This window comes from Pteropus vampyrus, unplaced genomic scaffold (assembly GCF_000151845.1).
Source record: "Pteropus vampyrus isolate Shadow unplaced genomic scaffold, Pvam_2.0 Scaffold43, whole genome shotgun sequence".
In the NCBI taxonomy this organism is placed as follows: domain Eukaryota; kingdom Metazoa; phylum Chordata; class Mammalia; order Chiroptera; family Pteropodidae; genus Pteropus; species Pteropus vampyrus.
In genome coordinates, this window is record NW_011888824.1 from 5,222,291 (window position 1) to 5,240,225 (window position 17,935).

The 17,935-nt window shown below is 37.5% G+C and overlaps 1 protein-coding gene and 1 pseudogene across 7 annotated transcripts in view; both read right to left on the reverse strand.

The window, feature by feature from the left end:
- Positions 1-17,935, reverse strand: part of NCOA7 (nuclear receptor coactivator 7) — a 130,778-nt gene that overhangs the window by 98,058 nt on the left and 14,785 nt on the right. For all 7 annotated transcript variants that reach the window (XM_011358750.2, XM_023529829.1, XM_023529827.1 and 4 more), the window contains one exon: positions 11,012-11,122. In XM_011358750.2, the coding sequence (XP_011357052.1) occupies positions 11,012-11,061 (50 nt within the window). In that variant the 5' untranslated portion in view covers positions 11,062-11,122. Of the gene's footprint in view, positions 1-11,011; positions 11,123-17,935 lie in introns of those variants that run through there.
- On the reverse strand, positions 1,013-1,131 carry LOC111738780 (annotated as a pseudogene).

Below are 17,935 nucleotides of genomic sequence, written 5' to 3' on the forward strand. Positions count from 1 at the left end.
ATTAACAATAAATAACAACAATCAAATAATGCAGAGAAGATGAGAGTGTTGTTACTGGGAGTATCCAAATACAGACTGACTTAAGGGCCCCAAGGGAAGGCATAAGGAAGCCTAGCACTGCCCTGAGTCCAGTGGTAGGGGAGGGCACATTTAGTTTGGGTGGTAGGGTGGAAGTGAAGGATTAAATTAAATAGGAAAGACCTCAAGGAAACAGTGTCACTACTAAAAATGGGTTTGCTAGAGTGATGGGTTTGACATCACGGTATATAAGGAGAGGATAGTGAAGAGCCACTCTTTGTATAATGAAAGCAAAGTTCTGAGCAAGCAAAGTGCAAGACATTTACATTTTGCTTGCAAGAAAATCAAAGTAGGAGACAAAGACAGAAAGGTAGGAATGAGCCATAAAGCAGAACCTTAAGTCTGAGAGAAGAATTTAGGATGCAGAAGTGACATATTTGAACTGTGGCTCAGGAAGTCTAATCTGGGAAGATGAGTGGGAGAATATGCAATTAGCATCTGACTTATGAGGGTAGAGGGGGTGAAGACTGTTAGAATTTCCAGATATGAGTTTTTTTGAGGGGGAGGAAAATTCTACTAAAATCACCAGCAGCTAGACTATAAGCATGAGCTATTAAGTTTCTAGAGCTGTGAGCACAAAGCATTTTCTGTTTCAGAACTGAATTTTCTCTGGCTGAAGAGTCACTGTATCATCATCAACAGGGAAAGGTTTCAAATGCATGCGACAAAGGTATCTCAAGCTGACAGTACCATGTGTAAGTCCAAATTCAGGTGTCAGTTGAGCTGGTCTTTCTCACCGTAAGTAACAATATTTAAAAAGGAGGAGGGCAGTTTAAATTATTTACTTCTCATGTGCTTTGATCTTTTCTGTGTCTTGGAATCTTGAGTCTTTCACTGAAGGCTGTGACTAGAGCATGTTTATGAACATGTTTCAAGGGATATACAGACTCCCTAAAAATTTGTGCCCATGTATTATTTTTTTTTTCTTTTTTAATGCCTACAGCACCTGGCATTCCTAGGTGGTCTCCCATCCAAGTACTAACCAGACCCAACTCTGCTTAGCTTCTGAGATCAGATGAGATCAGGCATGTTCAGGGTGGCATGGCCATTGACTGTGCCCATGTATTTTTTCTTACTTTTTCTCATTTATTCTTGTGTTCTTCATTGAGGTAGTGTGCTTTTATATTAAAATTCCTTAGTGCTTATTTTTCACTAGTGCCTATTTTAAAGACTTTATATATTTAATTCAGTCAGTTCCCTCAACAATCTGAAAAGACAGGTATAGACAAATCTATTCTGTTCATTCCATTAAAAAAAATGCTGGTTCCTATCCACTAAATCGATTTCATGACACTCCAATGGGATGGTAACCTATAGATTGAAAAGCAGAATTCTACATGAAATTAAATCAAGTAATCGTTCATTAAAAAAATCAAGCAAAAGCATGAGTCTAACTATGAATGTGTAAGTGTCCATAAGCTTTAAATTTATGTACTTTAATTAGTTTCAAGTTTATGGTATATTGGTTAGACATTTATATAGTTTATAGAGTGATTCCCCTAATTGCTCCTTCTCTCCCCTGGTTTTCCACCTAGCTAATATATTAATGCTAACTGCATTCCCTATGCCATGCTCCCCATCTCAGTGACCATCTATCAACTACTAATTTGCACTTCTTTAACACTTTGCCCCATTCTCAGTCCCCCAACACCCCTTCCCCTATATTTGTCCACTATATTTGTGAGTCTGATTTTGATTAGTTTGTTCTTTTAGTTCCTTAGATTCCACATATAAGTGAAATCATATGGTATTTATCTTTCTCTGTCTGACTTATTTCACTCAGCATAATAACCTCTAGGTCCATCTATGTCATTGCAAATGGTAGGATTTCATTTTTTTAATGGCTAATATTCCATTGTCTATATGAACCATAACTTCCTTATCCAATCGTCTTTTGATGGGCATTTAGGTTGCTTCCATATCATAGCTATTGTAAATTGTGCTTCCATGAATATTGAGGTACATAGATCTTTATGAATTATTATTTTGGTTTTCTTTGGATAAATACCCAGAGTGCAATTGCTGGGTCAAAAGGTATATCCATTTTTAATTTTTTGAGAAACCTCCAGATGGTTTTCCATAGCAGCTGTACCAATCCCACCAACAATGTATGAGGGTTCCCTTTTCTCCGCATCTTCGCCAACACTTGTTTTTTGATTTATTGACGATAGCCATTCTGACAGGTGTCAGGTGATCTTTCATTGCAGTTTTAATTTGCATTTCTCTGATGATTAGTGACCTTGAGCATCTTTTCATATGTCTATTAGCCATCTGTATTTCCTCTTTGGAGAAGTATCTGTTCAGGTCTTCTGCCCATTTTTTAATTAGACTGTTTGTTTTTGTTGTTGTTGAATTGTATGAGTTCTTTATATATTTTGGAGATTAACCTCTTATCAGATGTATCATAAGCAAATTATCTTCTCTCATTCAGTCGGCTATGTTTTGTTTTGTTGATGGTTTCTTCTGCTGCACAAAAACTTTTTAGTTTGGTGTAGTCAAATTTGTTTATTTTTTCTATTGTTATTCTTGCCCAGGGAGATATATCCAAAAAGAAATTACTGTTAGTAATATCAGAGATTTTACTGCCTATATTTTCTTCTATAAGTTTTATGGTTTCAGGTCTTACATTTTAGTCTTTAATCCATTTTGAATTCATTCTTGTATATGGTGTAAGAAGGTGGGCCAGTTTCTTTTTTTTGCATGTACTTGTCCAATTTTCCCAACACCATTTATTGAAGAGACTGTCTTTACTCCATTGTATATTCTTACCTCCTTTGTCATATACTAAGTGAGTGTATAGGCATGGATTTATTCCATAGTCTTTTTTTTATCTGTAGAAAAAAGTTAACTATTTCCTGAAAACATTATCAGACCAAACTTGGCTGTGAATGTGTTTTCCCATAAATGAATGTCAAACAATATGTAAATGCTCCTTTCAGAGCTGCCTAATCTGAACTCAATCAAGAAAATAGGAAACATAAGTCTTAACAACATTACAGCTTATTCAAGAGTTTAACTGGTAATTACTAATTAATTTTCAAATAATGTACAGGCAGCTTTTTCACAGGAAATGGTTTTAAAATATTCTTAATCTTTTTTTAAGATTAATAAAATTGCTGAATACTGAGAAGTTCGCACTGATAAAAATTAAGACTCACGAACCATTTATATTCTACATTAAAGAAGCTATTTTAAATATTCTCAGTCTGTAGTTAGTCAAAAAGTATTTAACACTTCTTATATACCAACCACTATTTAACAAGAAACAAGGAAGGAGCCCTAAACTATTGCAGAATCTTCACCCTCCAGATGGCCCATTTGGGGAGAGACTGACTATATACACATAAACAAACAAATAAGAGCTATGAAGATCACACATGAAAGATTCTTGGGCAGTGCTGTGGATCTCTACAGGCACATGTTCCTAACAGCAACAAGAGTTCTCTGGGATGGTTCTTAGAAATTGAAATCAAATATGGTTTTCAGTGACATCAACTAAAACACTCTACTTCCACACCCACAATCAATTTTTCCTACTAATTCCCCTCTCAAACAAAGTAAAAATTAATGTTTAATGCAATTTAAACTGAGACAATATGGAATAAAGAAAATAATCAGATACAAACAAAGCAGACTCTCCATTTAAAGGCTCAAACCCTCCATCTGAAGGCTAAGTGATTGGAGGCACGTTACTTAACCTCCCAAACTATAGATTCATCGCCTGCATTCATATCTACTCATAGGATCATTGTAAGGATAAGGTGAGAGAATGCATGTGAAAGCACTCTGTAAAGTACTAACAAATACTATTATCAAGTTTTATTATAATTAGTAGGCATAGTGAAACTGATAAAGTAATAACCAAATATTAAGAAGGTATAGAGTTAATAATTACCAAGCACTTCAAAAGGTTCTATGTGCTTTTCAAGTATTAACTCAGTTAAAACCTGCAATATGACTGAATGTCTGAATCCAACAACTGGTAATAAGAATGTTTCTCCTCAGATCTTGGATATACTAAGGTTCTTCTCTAATGGCCCTTGGCCAACAGGCAAAAACAATCTACAGACTCTTAATTAAAGGAAGGGCAAGAGTTCACATCACAACACTCCACCATGTGGTGTTATTAATTCTTAGCACAGGACTACCACAGAGACAGCTCAGCTCTTTCCTAGGGTCAAAGGCTGCCTCTGCAGAGCTGGAGAAGGGGCCCACGCACTGTGTCCTCAGCAGTGCTACAGGTCAACCAGCCACACCCATGCAGGTGACTCCTCCCACTGAAACTTGGACTCTGTACCTAAGCAAGAGGGCAAGCTGAGGTTGTCCAAATGTATTTGTACATTCATGTATATTAGAGGCAACTACTTTTTTAGACAAGATGCAATCCTAGAGAGTAAAGTAGATCACTGTCATGCAAAACCCTGACTTAGGCAAGCAGGGTATAGAGACTGCACGTTTTCTACTGTCTTGGTTGGTTAATACTCTGACCTTAACCATGTTATGAATGAGTAAAGTTGACAAGACATGTAGTATGGGATGTCTTCAAGTTACAAACAAGCTATTTTGGAAAAGGTCACTTAAAAGTTAGGTCTTTGAAATCCAGGATGCATTTCTGCAAATTAATTCCCAGGGGTGTAAACTGATGTTAGGCTGCCAAGACTGCCCACAGAAATCTATTTACCCCACACTGTGAGTAGCAGCAAGTCAGGTAACCTGTGTTTTACAGGCCCGTTCTGCCACTACGTTGCCACACAGCCCTGGGCAGCATCACACAGCATAAGCTCTTGATGGAGAAGTACAGAGCTGGGCTCAAATCCTGCCTCACTTACTTACCTGCTGTATAAGCTCATTGAAGTTATTCAACCTCTTTGAGCCTAAATTTCCACAGCAGTCAAATTGTATTTGGGGATGAAAATTTTATATATCAGAGGCTTGGTATGAAGATAATTTAGACCAGATCTCCCAATCTTTATGACATCAAAACATATACAGAGGAGGATAATACTTATACTGCTCCCTGAGGTTAGATGCTGCTCATCGCTAAAGGTGACCAGCCTGTGTCTCTGGCCATCCCAAGGGCTGAGGGGTCACGATCTCTGGCAAGACTACCTGAGACATGAGACTGTGTCAAGTAACACCAGTGGTGAGGCTCTGATTAGCAGTATATATAGTGCCCTGCTATGGGGCCAACACATCATTGACAATTTCCCCTCATGGGCTTAAGGCCCGACTGTTAAATAAAAGGGTGCCTTAGATTTCTGAAAGCTCTTGCACTATATAATTTGACTTCATGATATTCCAGAATCTAGCTGTGCTCATAATAATGTGCCTTTGGGAAACTATGATTCCACTCAGCACTGTTGTAATTGCTCCAGTCTCCCTGATCTGAACAACAGAAGCAGCTCATGTGTGAGGAGTGGGGTATCAAGATGAGGATTTTTTGGGGTGAAAATGAAGGTGCAGGTAGGCATCAAAGCTAATGTCAGTAATGATTTGTTTTTAAAGGAGTGATTAAGTACTCACTGTGACTGGCACTTTGTGTATGCTACCTAAATGTTCACAGCCATCTTGGTTTTGTTTTGTTTGAATAAGACAGCTACACAGCTTACTATATAGTATACTTAATTTAAAAAAAAGAAAAATCCCAGTGGTCAAATATCAGTCTCCAGATCATGAAGAAGTCAAATCTCAATCAGCGTGGACAAGGGACCAGATCTGGTTCAGCTCTGGTTCTCATTGCTGAGCCCCATCTGGGCTCCTGCTTCTGTTTCGGGTTGGAAAGCTTTATTCTTTAAATTCTTCTTGTTAACGGTTTATTATTAGCCACATTTAGCAACCGAAGAAATGTAGCGTGAAGGAGTTTAGAAAGTTGGCCAAGATCATGCACTGAAGTTATTTTCAAACACTAGTGTTCTTCTGATGGGTCAGAGGTTCAAGGCTGAAAAATTGCCAGGGCAAAGTCTGGAGAAAGAAGTGAGAGGTGTCTAAGGAGCAGGGATGGGAGCTAAGAAGTGTGGTATACTCTGCACCCTTAGGGGTGGAGGGTGAGGGGGACAGAAAAGCATCATCCCCTCCCTGCTATGTATTGCTGGCTCTGAAGGGGGTGGGCAAGAGAAGGAAACAGGTGGCAGTGGCAGTTCTGCTTTTCATGATAACCAAGAAAGAGTGGGTGGAGCCAGCAAGTAAGTATAACCAAGAAAGGTCTACTGAAGGGTCTCTATCACTCATTATCTATTCACAGGCCCTCTCAAATCTTATTAGAGGGAGAAAGTAGATCTCCTGCAAAATACCACTTTGGTTTAACTAAAAATATATTTTTGATATCCTAAATTAACCCGGGGTCCTGAAAAATAGGTTCTCAAGGAATTTTCAAACACACATACGAAGACATAAAGAGATCTACAGAAAAATCACAAAATGGGTTCTAAATTGTACAAAAGCCAAATAATGTCAAAATGAGTGTGGAAGAGAGCCCTGTGTAGCACTACTGAACAAATATCTGCCTTCTAATTGCAAGGGGAAGGAAGAGGGCACAAGGCCATAATGAATAACTATCACTCCACAGGGTAGTACAGAGAGTATAATTTGCTTTAATAATAATTCAATTTTTCATTTAGTTTCAAAACCTGTCAAGTCTCAAGGAATTAATACACACATTTGTAATATACTAAATGTGTATATACATATTCTCTGCAAAAGCACAGGAAAAGGTCTCACGAATTATTCCATCTGGAATAAGCAACTGGTATAAAACAACACTGAAGGTCCTGAGAACCAGGAGGGTTAGGAGTAGGAGGTCCTCAAACTCAGAGCTTATTCAGAATAAAACCACCTATTAGTGAAGCTAATTCACCCTTTTAGAGTTTCAAAAGCAAATTTCAAGATAAATTATGAAAAAGGAAGTATTGGGTAAAATCCTCAAATTGCTCATTTCAATGCAAAATTCTTAAAATAGAGTCTTTTAAACTTACCTTTCTCTGATGAGAGAGAGAGACAGCAACAAAGGAGGCAAATAAGGGACTATTTACCAAACACAATCACACCACGTTTATGAAACCACGTGGTAGAGGAGCCCACCAAGAAAACAGACTATTTAACTACTCTTAGGGAAAAGGGATGGGGGTGGCGGGGAGGGGTGAATAGAGTTTAAAAGCAATTTTTAGGATTTCAGATACACACCGTGGTAGCAGGCAGAAATCAGGAGAAGTCTTCCTTTTGCTCTCCTCTGAGACCCTAGAGGTTTGTTTACAGTGGTGTAACTGTCAGTTTGGTCTTACCCTTTGCCTGACTTTACATTCTTCTCTGGAGATCTTGCCTGGACTGCTCTCATTCACACTGCTCCAGAGAAATCAGCCCTATGTTGTCAGAAACTGGCTTTCAAGTAGGTCCTGTTAGTAATTCCACTTTATGGAATGCCACAGTTTAGTCGGAAGGCATTTGAAAAGATTTATAACTGTTGCTCTTTTCTGATAATGGATTAGGAGTAGGGGTTGACCATTTTTGGCTGCTGCTGCATTAAAATCGCTAAACTACAGGTTTGTCTGTTTTCTCCCTCCCCCCCCACCCCCACCGTCTCTCTCTCTCTCAAGCTCTCTCTCTCTCAAGCTCTCTCATTTCCTAGTAACCAATCATGTTGACCTACTGTTTTAATAGCACCACTGATTTTTGTCCTTCTCCAGCTATCCCTATGTTCCCAAGGTCACACTTCATTTTAGGATATGGTTTTCTTTTCATTGTTAGAATACTTTTCACACGAGGTCAAAGCAAGCATGACAGTTAACTTTGACATTTCTGAGTTGAAAAAACTACGCTGTTTTTTCAGAACAGCTTCATCTTGTATTCTCACTTTAAGGGGTTCCCCTAACTCTACATCTTAGGAACAAGAAGTGGTTAACTTTGAGCAGACTGTTCACGAACCACCAGTCAATTCTTACTATTGGAATCAGTTTGGATTCAGACTGAGCAGGCACGATAGTTTTTGAAATTGCTATGTAGAGCATCCAACGCAAAACACCACCAAACAAACAAACAAACAAAACGCTGACCTAAACTCACATCTTATATGAAAGTTAACTTTCATATAAGCTTATATGAAAGTTAACTTTCATATAAGTTAACTTATATGAAAGTTAACTTATATTTAAGTTAAATATAAAATATTTAAATATTTTATATTTAACTTAAATATAAGTTAACTTTCATATAAGTTAACTTAAATATAAAATAATACGATAAGACTTTTAGGGAAAAAAAAGAAAATATTTAAGACAGATGAGAGCTGGGCAAAGAGTTATTAGATTTGACATCAAAAACACAATCCATAAAAGGAAAAACTAATAAATTGAATCACATCCAAATTAAAAACTCTTGCTCTGCAAAAAAAGACACTATTAAGAGGAAGGGGGAAAAGCTAGACTGGGAGAAAATATCTGCAAACCATATAGGAAAGAACTAGTATCTAGAATGCATAAAAAACTCTCAAACCTCTACAACAACAAAATCCAATTACAATATAGGCAAAAGACATGAAAAGACATTGCACTGAAGAAGATGGATAGATGGCTAATAAACACATGAAAAGATGTTCAAGTTCTTTAGTTTATTAAAGAAATGCTAATTTAACCACAATGAGATATCACTGTACATCTATCAGAAAGGCTAAAATAAAGAGTGACAATACCAAATGCAGACAAGGATTTGAAGAAACTGAGTCATTTATATATTGCTGATGGAGTGAAATGTGAAACAGTACAGCCACGCTGGAAAAGAATACAGCAGTTTCTTCCAAAGTTAAACATGCACTTATCACTAGACCTAGCAATTTCACTCTTGGGCATTTATCTGGTGAAATTAAAGTTTTACATTCACATAAAAACTTGTACACAAATGATCCTAGCAGCTTTATTTTTAACAGTCCCCAAATGGAAAAAAACCAATGTCCTTCAACAGATGAACAGTTAAAAAATTGCAATACATTCTGACCATGGAATACTACTCAGCAATAAAAGAGAACAAATAATATATACAGCATCTTGGACAGATCTCAAGTGCTATTATCTGAATGTATGTGTTCCCCACCAAATTCGTATGTTGAAATTTAATGCCCAATAGGAGGTGGAGCCTTTGGGAGGTGATTAGGTAATGAGGGTAGGCCCCTCATGAATGAGATTCGTATACTTGTAAAAGAGGCCTGAAAAAGCTCCTTGCCCCTTTCATCACTTGCAGTTACAGCAAGAGGACTGAGTGCCTTATATGAACCGGAAGTGGGCTCTCACCAGACACAGAACCTGATCATGCTGGCACCCTGATCTCAGACATCCAGCCTCCAGAGCTGTGAGAAATAAACTTCTTTTGTTTATAAGCCACTCAGTCTGTTGTATTTTGTCACAGCAGTCTGTGTGGACTGAGACATCAAGGGAATCACACTAAGTGAAAAAAATCTAATCTCAAAAGATTCTATAGAGTATGATTCCATTTATATAATATTTTTGAAATGACAAATTATAGAGATTGAGAACAGATTAGTGGTTGTCAGGAGTGGAAGGTAGAGGAAAGGAAGTGAATATGACTACAAAAAGGGATCTTTTTCACAGGTTTGTTCTGCATCTTGATTGTGATGGTGGCCACACAAACCTACATGTGATAAAACCGCATAGGCCTAAAGACTCATAAAAACACACACAAACACAAAAGAGAGCTTGTAAACCTAGCGAAATCTGAATAAGTGCACTATATCGATGTCAATTTTAGTTGTGATATTATAGGATAGTTATGTTAGGTATTCCATTGTGGGAAACAAGATGAAGGGTATAGGATATCTTTTTGTATTAGTTCTTATAACTACATGTAAATCTACAATTATCTCAAAATAAAACACGTAGAAAAATCACTCTATTGTTTTTATTTATTCCAGTGTCCTATCTTTCTAATGTTTCACCCATTAGATGCCTGATTTCTTCTTACTCTCTATAGTCCTAATAGTGAAAAACATTTCACTACAATTCATAGTTTAATTCTTGCTTTCCAAAACCTCTCATTCATGATTTACTGCTATTAATTGCAGCAGCCCTTTGGAGATGACCTCTATTAAATACTGACTCTTCCATGGCATGAAATGGACAAAACACTTTACTTCATTGGTAAAATGGGAAAAACCTATGACATAAGTTTACTGTGAAGATAAATAAAACAGTAAGTACTTGGCACATAACAGAGTTCCTTAAATATTCATTTCCTTCCTTTTCCCATTAACAATCTAAAACTTCGCTTAATTTCTAGATAAAAACATGAACGAAAAACTCTGGTTGTCAGTTTCCAAGGCTTATATTTGGAAAACAGGAAATGTATCTTTATGGAGCACAGACTGGGGGTTGGGAATGCAGTGAGCCTGAATCAGTCCTTAAGAAGTATTTCAATTTAGGAGGCCTAATGATCATTTTAAGCTATGTTCTCATTCTGGGTTTGAAAACATTCCAGCTATCAAAATTTATAAATGATTTATAAGTGTTTTAGCATATTATTTCATTTTATTATGACTAGTGAGTGGCTGCCATGTAGAGGTTAAAATTTGTAAATAGTAACCGATCATACACTAGATTACTTCTATCCAGATACCAACCAATACATATAAGCTTTAAAAATGACATGGACATCAATGAGAGAATTTCATCCATTCCATCTATTTACAAAAATACTTTTTAGTAATAGATTCCTTACAAGGTATGAGGTTTCAAATATGTCATAGCTTTTTAGTTATAGCTCAACCAATTAAGTTACAGAGCAAGAAACAAAGTATATTTAACTTCTACTGGCTACTTGCTCTGCTTATGAATAGTCACAAGACACAGAATGCCAAGTAAAACTTGAGGACAGAGTGCACTCAAACATTTTTTTTTTTTAAGTACCGATAAAATTTTGCAAAGCACATGCTTACCGAGCAAAATAACTTTGTTTCCGTTCCTTCTTCTCTTCCTTGGTATCCATAATATGCAATCAAAAGTGCAAAGTATTTGGGAATGTCCTTTTTAATCAGTGAGTCATAACTCTGTAATAAAAAATAACAAAGTGACTATAAATTAAGATACTTATAATGGCCAATATTAAGAATAAAGCAGAGTGGAGCTACATGGCCCAACCACAAAGGGAATATAAACTTTAACCAATAAATACAGTCATGTGAGTCATATACGAAATACAAATGCCCGTGGGGGACTGAAAACCTACAATTAGAGTGGGGGTGTTAAACTATAACACAAAGGAGGCTGGAGAAAGAAACTGCAGTATTTTCCTCATAACTAACCATTATTTCAAAATGTGCTAGAATGAAAACCACTAACTTCGGAAGATTTTAGGCTAGCTATGCAGAAGCTAATTATTTTTTTTAAAAAAAAACTTCAACTCATAACCACTTTTTCAGGTAATTAATAATATGTCTCATACTTAATTATGAAAAACGAATCACTTAGGTGTTTTACAAGACTGTCCTTTCTTTAAAAATAAAAACATGAGTGTTCTATTTTATTTTCGGAAACATGCCTACGAGTCCCTACCACTTGAGCAAATGTGGAAATGAAAGTACAAAGTCTAAGGAAGCTGTGCTTCAGAATGGCTTCCTATGCTTGCCTCTGCCTCTCCCTCTCTGCACCGCTGCTACCTTCACCTGTTTCCCAGGAGTGATTTCAACCTATAATAAAAGGCTGTCTTCAGATCAATCTTCCTTAAATATCACTTTCGTCACCACACCCCTGCTCAAAAATTCCCAATGTCTACTTACTGCCTGATTCACTAATCTAAATTTTCTGCAGAGCATTAACTTTTCCTAAAATCTGTCTTTTCACCCTGAAGAGGTATCAAAGTAAAAGCAAAGAATGTTCATCAATCAAAATTATTTAGTAATTTATTTCAATTCAATAAACAATTTAATTCACAATACCTATTATATGAAAGGTACTGTGATAAGTATCAGAGACAAATTAAGACATGATATTTGCCCTGATAAAATTTATGCGTTGCAAGGGAGAGAGATAGGATTTCAGATCAATGAGATACGAACTGCTATAGAAAAGGCACAGGTATCACTAAAGCCTAGAAGAAGAAGAACCCTCAACTTTATGCAGAGCCCACCTATGCACTCCTCATTCACACCAAGATGTGAAAGATGAGTATGGGTTTCCTAGTTAAAAAGTACAGAGAAGCAGGCCCAGCTTGAACAAAAGCAAGAAGACACAGCATTTCCTTGATATGCCAAAATTCAATGTGAAGCAGGGAAACAGAGCTGAGGATGAAGACATGGGTAGTCTGTATAATACTTTAGGTAATATAAGGTCATGGAAGACCTTCTATGTCACGCAAAAGAGCTTGAACTTAATCCTAGCTCAGCATTATGGGCTGCTCCCCACCCCACTTCACTGCAGACATTACTAAGCAATCATACTGAACCCAACAGCAGTACTTACAGCAGACATTACCAAATTGACCAGAGCTGGTTCACGAGATAAAACCACTTTTCTCATCCCTTATGTATATGAAAGGAAGCCATCAAACGGCTTCATTTGAGGGAGTTGTGATATGCACAGAGTGTAGAGGATGAACTGAGAGCACTGAGCACAGGATGAAATAGATCTATTAGAAAGAAACTAAAGTAAAACCACTTGAGAGAGAAGGGACCACACTAGCTTTTTAACAAAGAAAGAGGGGGAATGAAATATTTAGGAGTCAGGAAGAAATGACAAACACCCGAGTTTCTGCTTCAGGGACTGGGTAGACTGTGATACCATAAATACGATATGATCTATTTTGAAGATCATATGAAGGGGTCAGACCGTGTGTGAGGTGGGGGAGCAGAAACAGATAAAAGATAAATTGTAGACATGTTGTCTTTGAGGTGCCCATGAGATAGTGAGCTGGACACACTCACCGGACATGTGATTAAGCCTGAAGCACAGGAGTAGAGTTAGGGCTAGAGAAAAATATTTAGAAATTATCAGCATATGGTTATAGTTAAGGGGGAAAAAATACAACGATGAAAGCACCCTGGAACCATAACTATGCAGAAGGCCCTGTATGGAAACACAGTCTCACCTCTTACTGTTTTATCTCCATGTGTCTGACATGGGCTCCACCTTCAAGGAGTTTACCAACCAGTAGGAAAAATAAGATGTGCACAAATAACTAAAATGAAGGATTAGTAACTTGTAGCTATCCCAAAGAATAATACTGAGAATCCAAAAGGCACAAAGTTCAATTTTGATAGAAATGTTAAAGTGAATTTTTTAGTGCAGTAAGGATTTCGATAGGTATAAACAGGAGAGACAGCATTCCAGAAAGAGGGAACACCTGAGCACAGGTATGGATATGAAAAGGGCAAGACACATTCAGGCAAGGACAGAGTAGCTACCAGGTAAGAAAAGCAAACCAAACCATAATGCCTGCCTACCATAAGTTATTTATGACAACATATTATGTACATGTCATCTCTTTTAATCCTTGCAATCACATTATGAAGTAGGTATCCTTATTTCCATGAAAATGAGGCTGAGAGATACTAGTTTCCTAGTTTAACAGCAGCTGTTGGACCAGCACAAATCCAATTTGGTGTACACTTCAGTGCCTTTCAATAACCATGGGGCCAGAAAGCCTTTGGATATGAGCTAGAAAAGTAGTCTGTAATCAACAACATCCAATTCCTCAGCATGGATTCTGCAGGTTAAGAAAATGTACCTGGCCATCGAAGGAGTAGGTCATCGAGACCTCAACAGGACCTCATCAGTGGAGTACTGAGAGTGAAAGCCATGCCTTAATGAATTACCCAACTCTGTAACTTAATCTTTACTCTTTCCCTAAGCTTGAAATAACTCTGCTACCCTCCTCCATCCAACCGGACCTAGTACAAGGCCCACTTCTGCTTTGAAGCCTTCTCTGACCACTTGTGTGCCCTTTTTCTCCTTAGGGTCTTATTTCACATGGCATTTATCATTAATTGTGAGGCATTTAAAATCATACATTGGTGACAATGACATTTCACTTAGCCTCTTTAGCCCCAAACAAATCAAAAGTTCTTTCAAGTCAGAAACCACTATGTTTCATTCATAATTTCCTTATAGTTCCCTAAATAGCTACCACAGAACTAGACAGAAAATCCACATAAAAACCAAGCAAGGAATTGATCTCAAATTGGAGTATGGTCATTTACATGACAGACTGATAAAAATCCAAGGATCCCTTCCAAATTAAAAATTACTTGGGGATGGGGGCTTTAGATTCAAGCCAGCCTCTCTCAGACTCCAGAAAAGATTTGAATGCCAGCTCTCTGCCCTGCCCTGTGCCAGGTGGTTTATTTTAAAGCCACTATATGTAGCTTTAAAATAAACCACCACCATATGTGATGATCTCTGTTTATTAGATTCCCCCTCATGAATAAAAATGAAGTCATAACAATCTAATTAGAAAATTTTTAGATTGCAAGCTAAGCCAGAAACTAATATTTGGTTCCAGTGGAAAAATACTGACAAAAACAAACACAAGAAAAAAAAATTAAATGATCCAAGAATTGACATCTGGTACTGCTGTGTCTGTTTAGAACTGGCAAAGCATATTTTAAAAATATATTCTATTCGATAAATAAAAAAATGTTAATCTGGTTTTTTTTAATTTCTGGGAATTTTTATATTCCTTAAACAAGACAGATTCAGTCCTTTCCGGTCTAGACATGCCAACAGATTAACCAGAAAGAGATGAGCAAAAGGTGCTGTAAAAATGATTCACACAAAGCACCACACAGCAGCCTTCATGCTTCAGTGAAGAACCAGAGCTCCTTAAATCAATCTCTAATGGGAACTACATTTTCCATTATAAGTGGTTATAATGGGATTCTTAAAAGCCCTTCTTTCACTTAATGTTGACTTTTCCTCATATCAATAAACTCTAGACTCATCCAAATACTGAATTACAAGAGTCTCTTGTATTTACGACATATTACAGACCAAAAAGAATTTTATGAGGGAGCAAAATCTTCTATCTAAATATTTATTTTTGTGATCTTAAATCAGGATGGTCAATTCAAGCCTAAATTCAGTTCGTTATGCAAATAAAAATGGCATATCCCAAATCCTTACCTCATAAGAGCTGTGTTGAAGGCCAACTGCTTTCTGTACAGCCTGCAAAGTGTTCCCTGTTTGAGACCATAGCCCCACTTAGAATTTAAGCACAGAGCTATCAGAGACTTCCTGCTATATCAAACCAGTGTGGACCCAGACAGCCCAGGGTGGCTTTTGGCTTCACATCTAACACACAGCAGCTCCTTGTACATTTATGTATAAACAGTCCAGACTGGAAAAACACAGTACACTCATGATGTCCATCAACTGTTTTCCCCAAAACATGTTTCCTGTTATACAAATGAAATAATGCTTGGTCACATTGAGTTTGGCCATTGAAGTAATAGACCAAAATGTTCCTTTCTATGTAGACATTTCTTCCTAGAAAATACTTACGCTTATACAGAAATACAACAGACATTCATTCAGTCTTTCTCAAAGCCATACTGTATATGAAGGAAGGATATTCAAATGTACGTGTTAACCACAGTCAGAAATTTGAATATTCTGTTTAACAAGAAATCTGAGAAAAAAAGACAGAGAAACATACAAAAGTATGCCACAAACATGTAAGGGGAACATTCAGGAGATAATAACCCCAAATAAAAAAAAATGTGTGTCACAAAAACAAAACAATAGAAAACAGAACTTAATAGCAACAAGAAGCTAAAAAGTTATGCCTGAATCAAGGTGATCGAAAACAGGCCAGTAGATAGCTACTTGGGAAAATGGGATGAAGCCAGTGGATAGCACAATGAACGGAGAACTTGTCAACTTTTATTCCATTATTCTTTGCTGAGGGAACTGAAATTAGACCTGAAAGAATTAAACAAAATTTGAGTTTCACTGTTCTCTTACCAAGATGAGTAAAGAGATTTCATCAAAGTAGCTAGCTATTCTAAATGAAGACCCACCTCTGTACTAGATAGATCATTTTATAAATTCTCTCTAAGAAGAGAATGTGCAAATGAGACTTCTAAAAAGTCATTGACAGGGTCAGGAATTGTTGAAGATGTGGAAAGTGCTAAAAACCTGACCACAGGCAAATACATTTCAATTTTCAACAAAAGTTAGAAGAAGGATTATGCAAATTACACACTGGAGAACATCACATAGATCCCCAGCAAAAATTTAGAAATAATCATTAAAGGCAGTTTGGCAAGGACTTAGAAAGAGGAGGCAGTGAACCCTGAGACCTAGAATGTATATAGAAAGCCAACCATTCAACAGAACAAGCAGACCCCTTTTTGAAGCAACCACCATGGACCAAGTACTCTGCTGGAAATAAAAAGATGAAGACAGTATTCATGGGGCCAGGAAACTCAGGTGGAACAAGCAACTGAAACCAACAACTGGTAAGACAGGTAGCGAGTGCTCTGATATTGGTAGAGTACAGTGGGGAAGCAACTAACTCTGCCAGGAAGGGAAGTGTCGGGGAAATTTCACAGGTAATGCTAGAGCTGGGCTATGAAGGAGCAGCAGGAGTTTCCCAGACGAATGCAGAAAAAGTTCGAAACATTAGGCAGCCTGAGGATGTGCAAGCCATTGTGAAGGAACATGTGCTCAGGGAATCCTGATGGTCTGGTGAGGCTGATGTATAGGGCTGGTAGAGGGGCAGAAATTCAGGGAATGGTGGCTTAGCCAAATTACTCTGGCCTAGTTTTACTTTTGGACATAGCTACTATTCTAACACACCAAGAAAAGGAGGTAAACGCAGTGTAACTGTACTTAAAAGTCATCTGATAAATTTCTCTTGATCTGCTAATGGATAAGATGGAAAAATGTGGGCTGGACATGGGTGGATACTTCTATGAGAAGATAAAGGAAAGCACTGAACCACTGTATCAAGAGGTATGTACTGACCAACTGACCAAACTCAACCCAGAGCTAGGGAGTTGACCTCCACTCTCAACCTGGAGGGTGGATGTTAATAACTTAATATAGTATTTGTCCTTAGGCCCTGTCCTCATCAGCAAATTTACTACTAACTCGAATTAAAACAGAGGTCTCAGACTTCTGGGAGGATAAATAACATCCTGAATAAAGGCATTTGGATTCAGACAGACCTCAGCTGTCCAGAGAAAGGTAGAATTTACCCATATGAATCTCAGGTTCTACCTCTGGGTGAGGTGCTAAGGAATGATAGAGATGGAGCTTACTATTAGCACAAGTGAATATGACTTTGCAGTTTTAGGTGACAGTAAGATCCACATACCTAATGGTGCGATTCCATGGCACCATCTCCTCCCGCGCCCCCCTTCTCTGCAAAAAACACTAATGCAATTAGCTCAGAAGGAAAAAGACTATAATAGTCTGTCCCATCCTTTTTGAAGATTAAAATATATCAAGATGACTGCAATTAACTCTGGGTCTCAATACAGGAGAAACATAAGGAAATTGGAATAACTAGGATGGTTAAGTGACATAAAACTAAATTTTAAAAGTATTAGTCAAAGGAGCTGGTCAGGTCCAGCCTGAAGAGTTGGGCTGAAATGACAGCTGTTTTCAAATATCTCAAGGATCTTATGTGGTAAAGGATTTAGGCTTATCCCCATAAACCTTCAAGGGGTACATCTAGGATCAGGCAACAGACATGTAGGGAGAGAGGTCTTGGCTCAAGATAAGGAAGAACTGTCTTACAGACAGATGCAAAGAGCTGCTTCCATTTAGAGTGGCTTCTGAATCTCCAAAAGTGACCAAGCACAAGCAGAAAGACCACTTTGTGAGATTGCTGTAGACTAGCAGTTCTCAAACTTATCAAA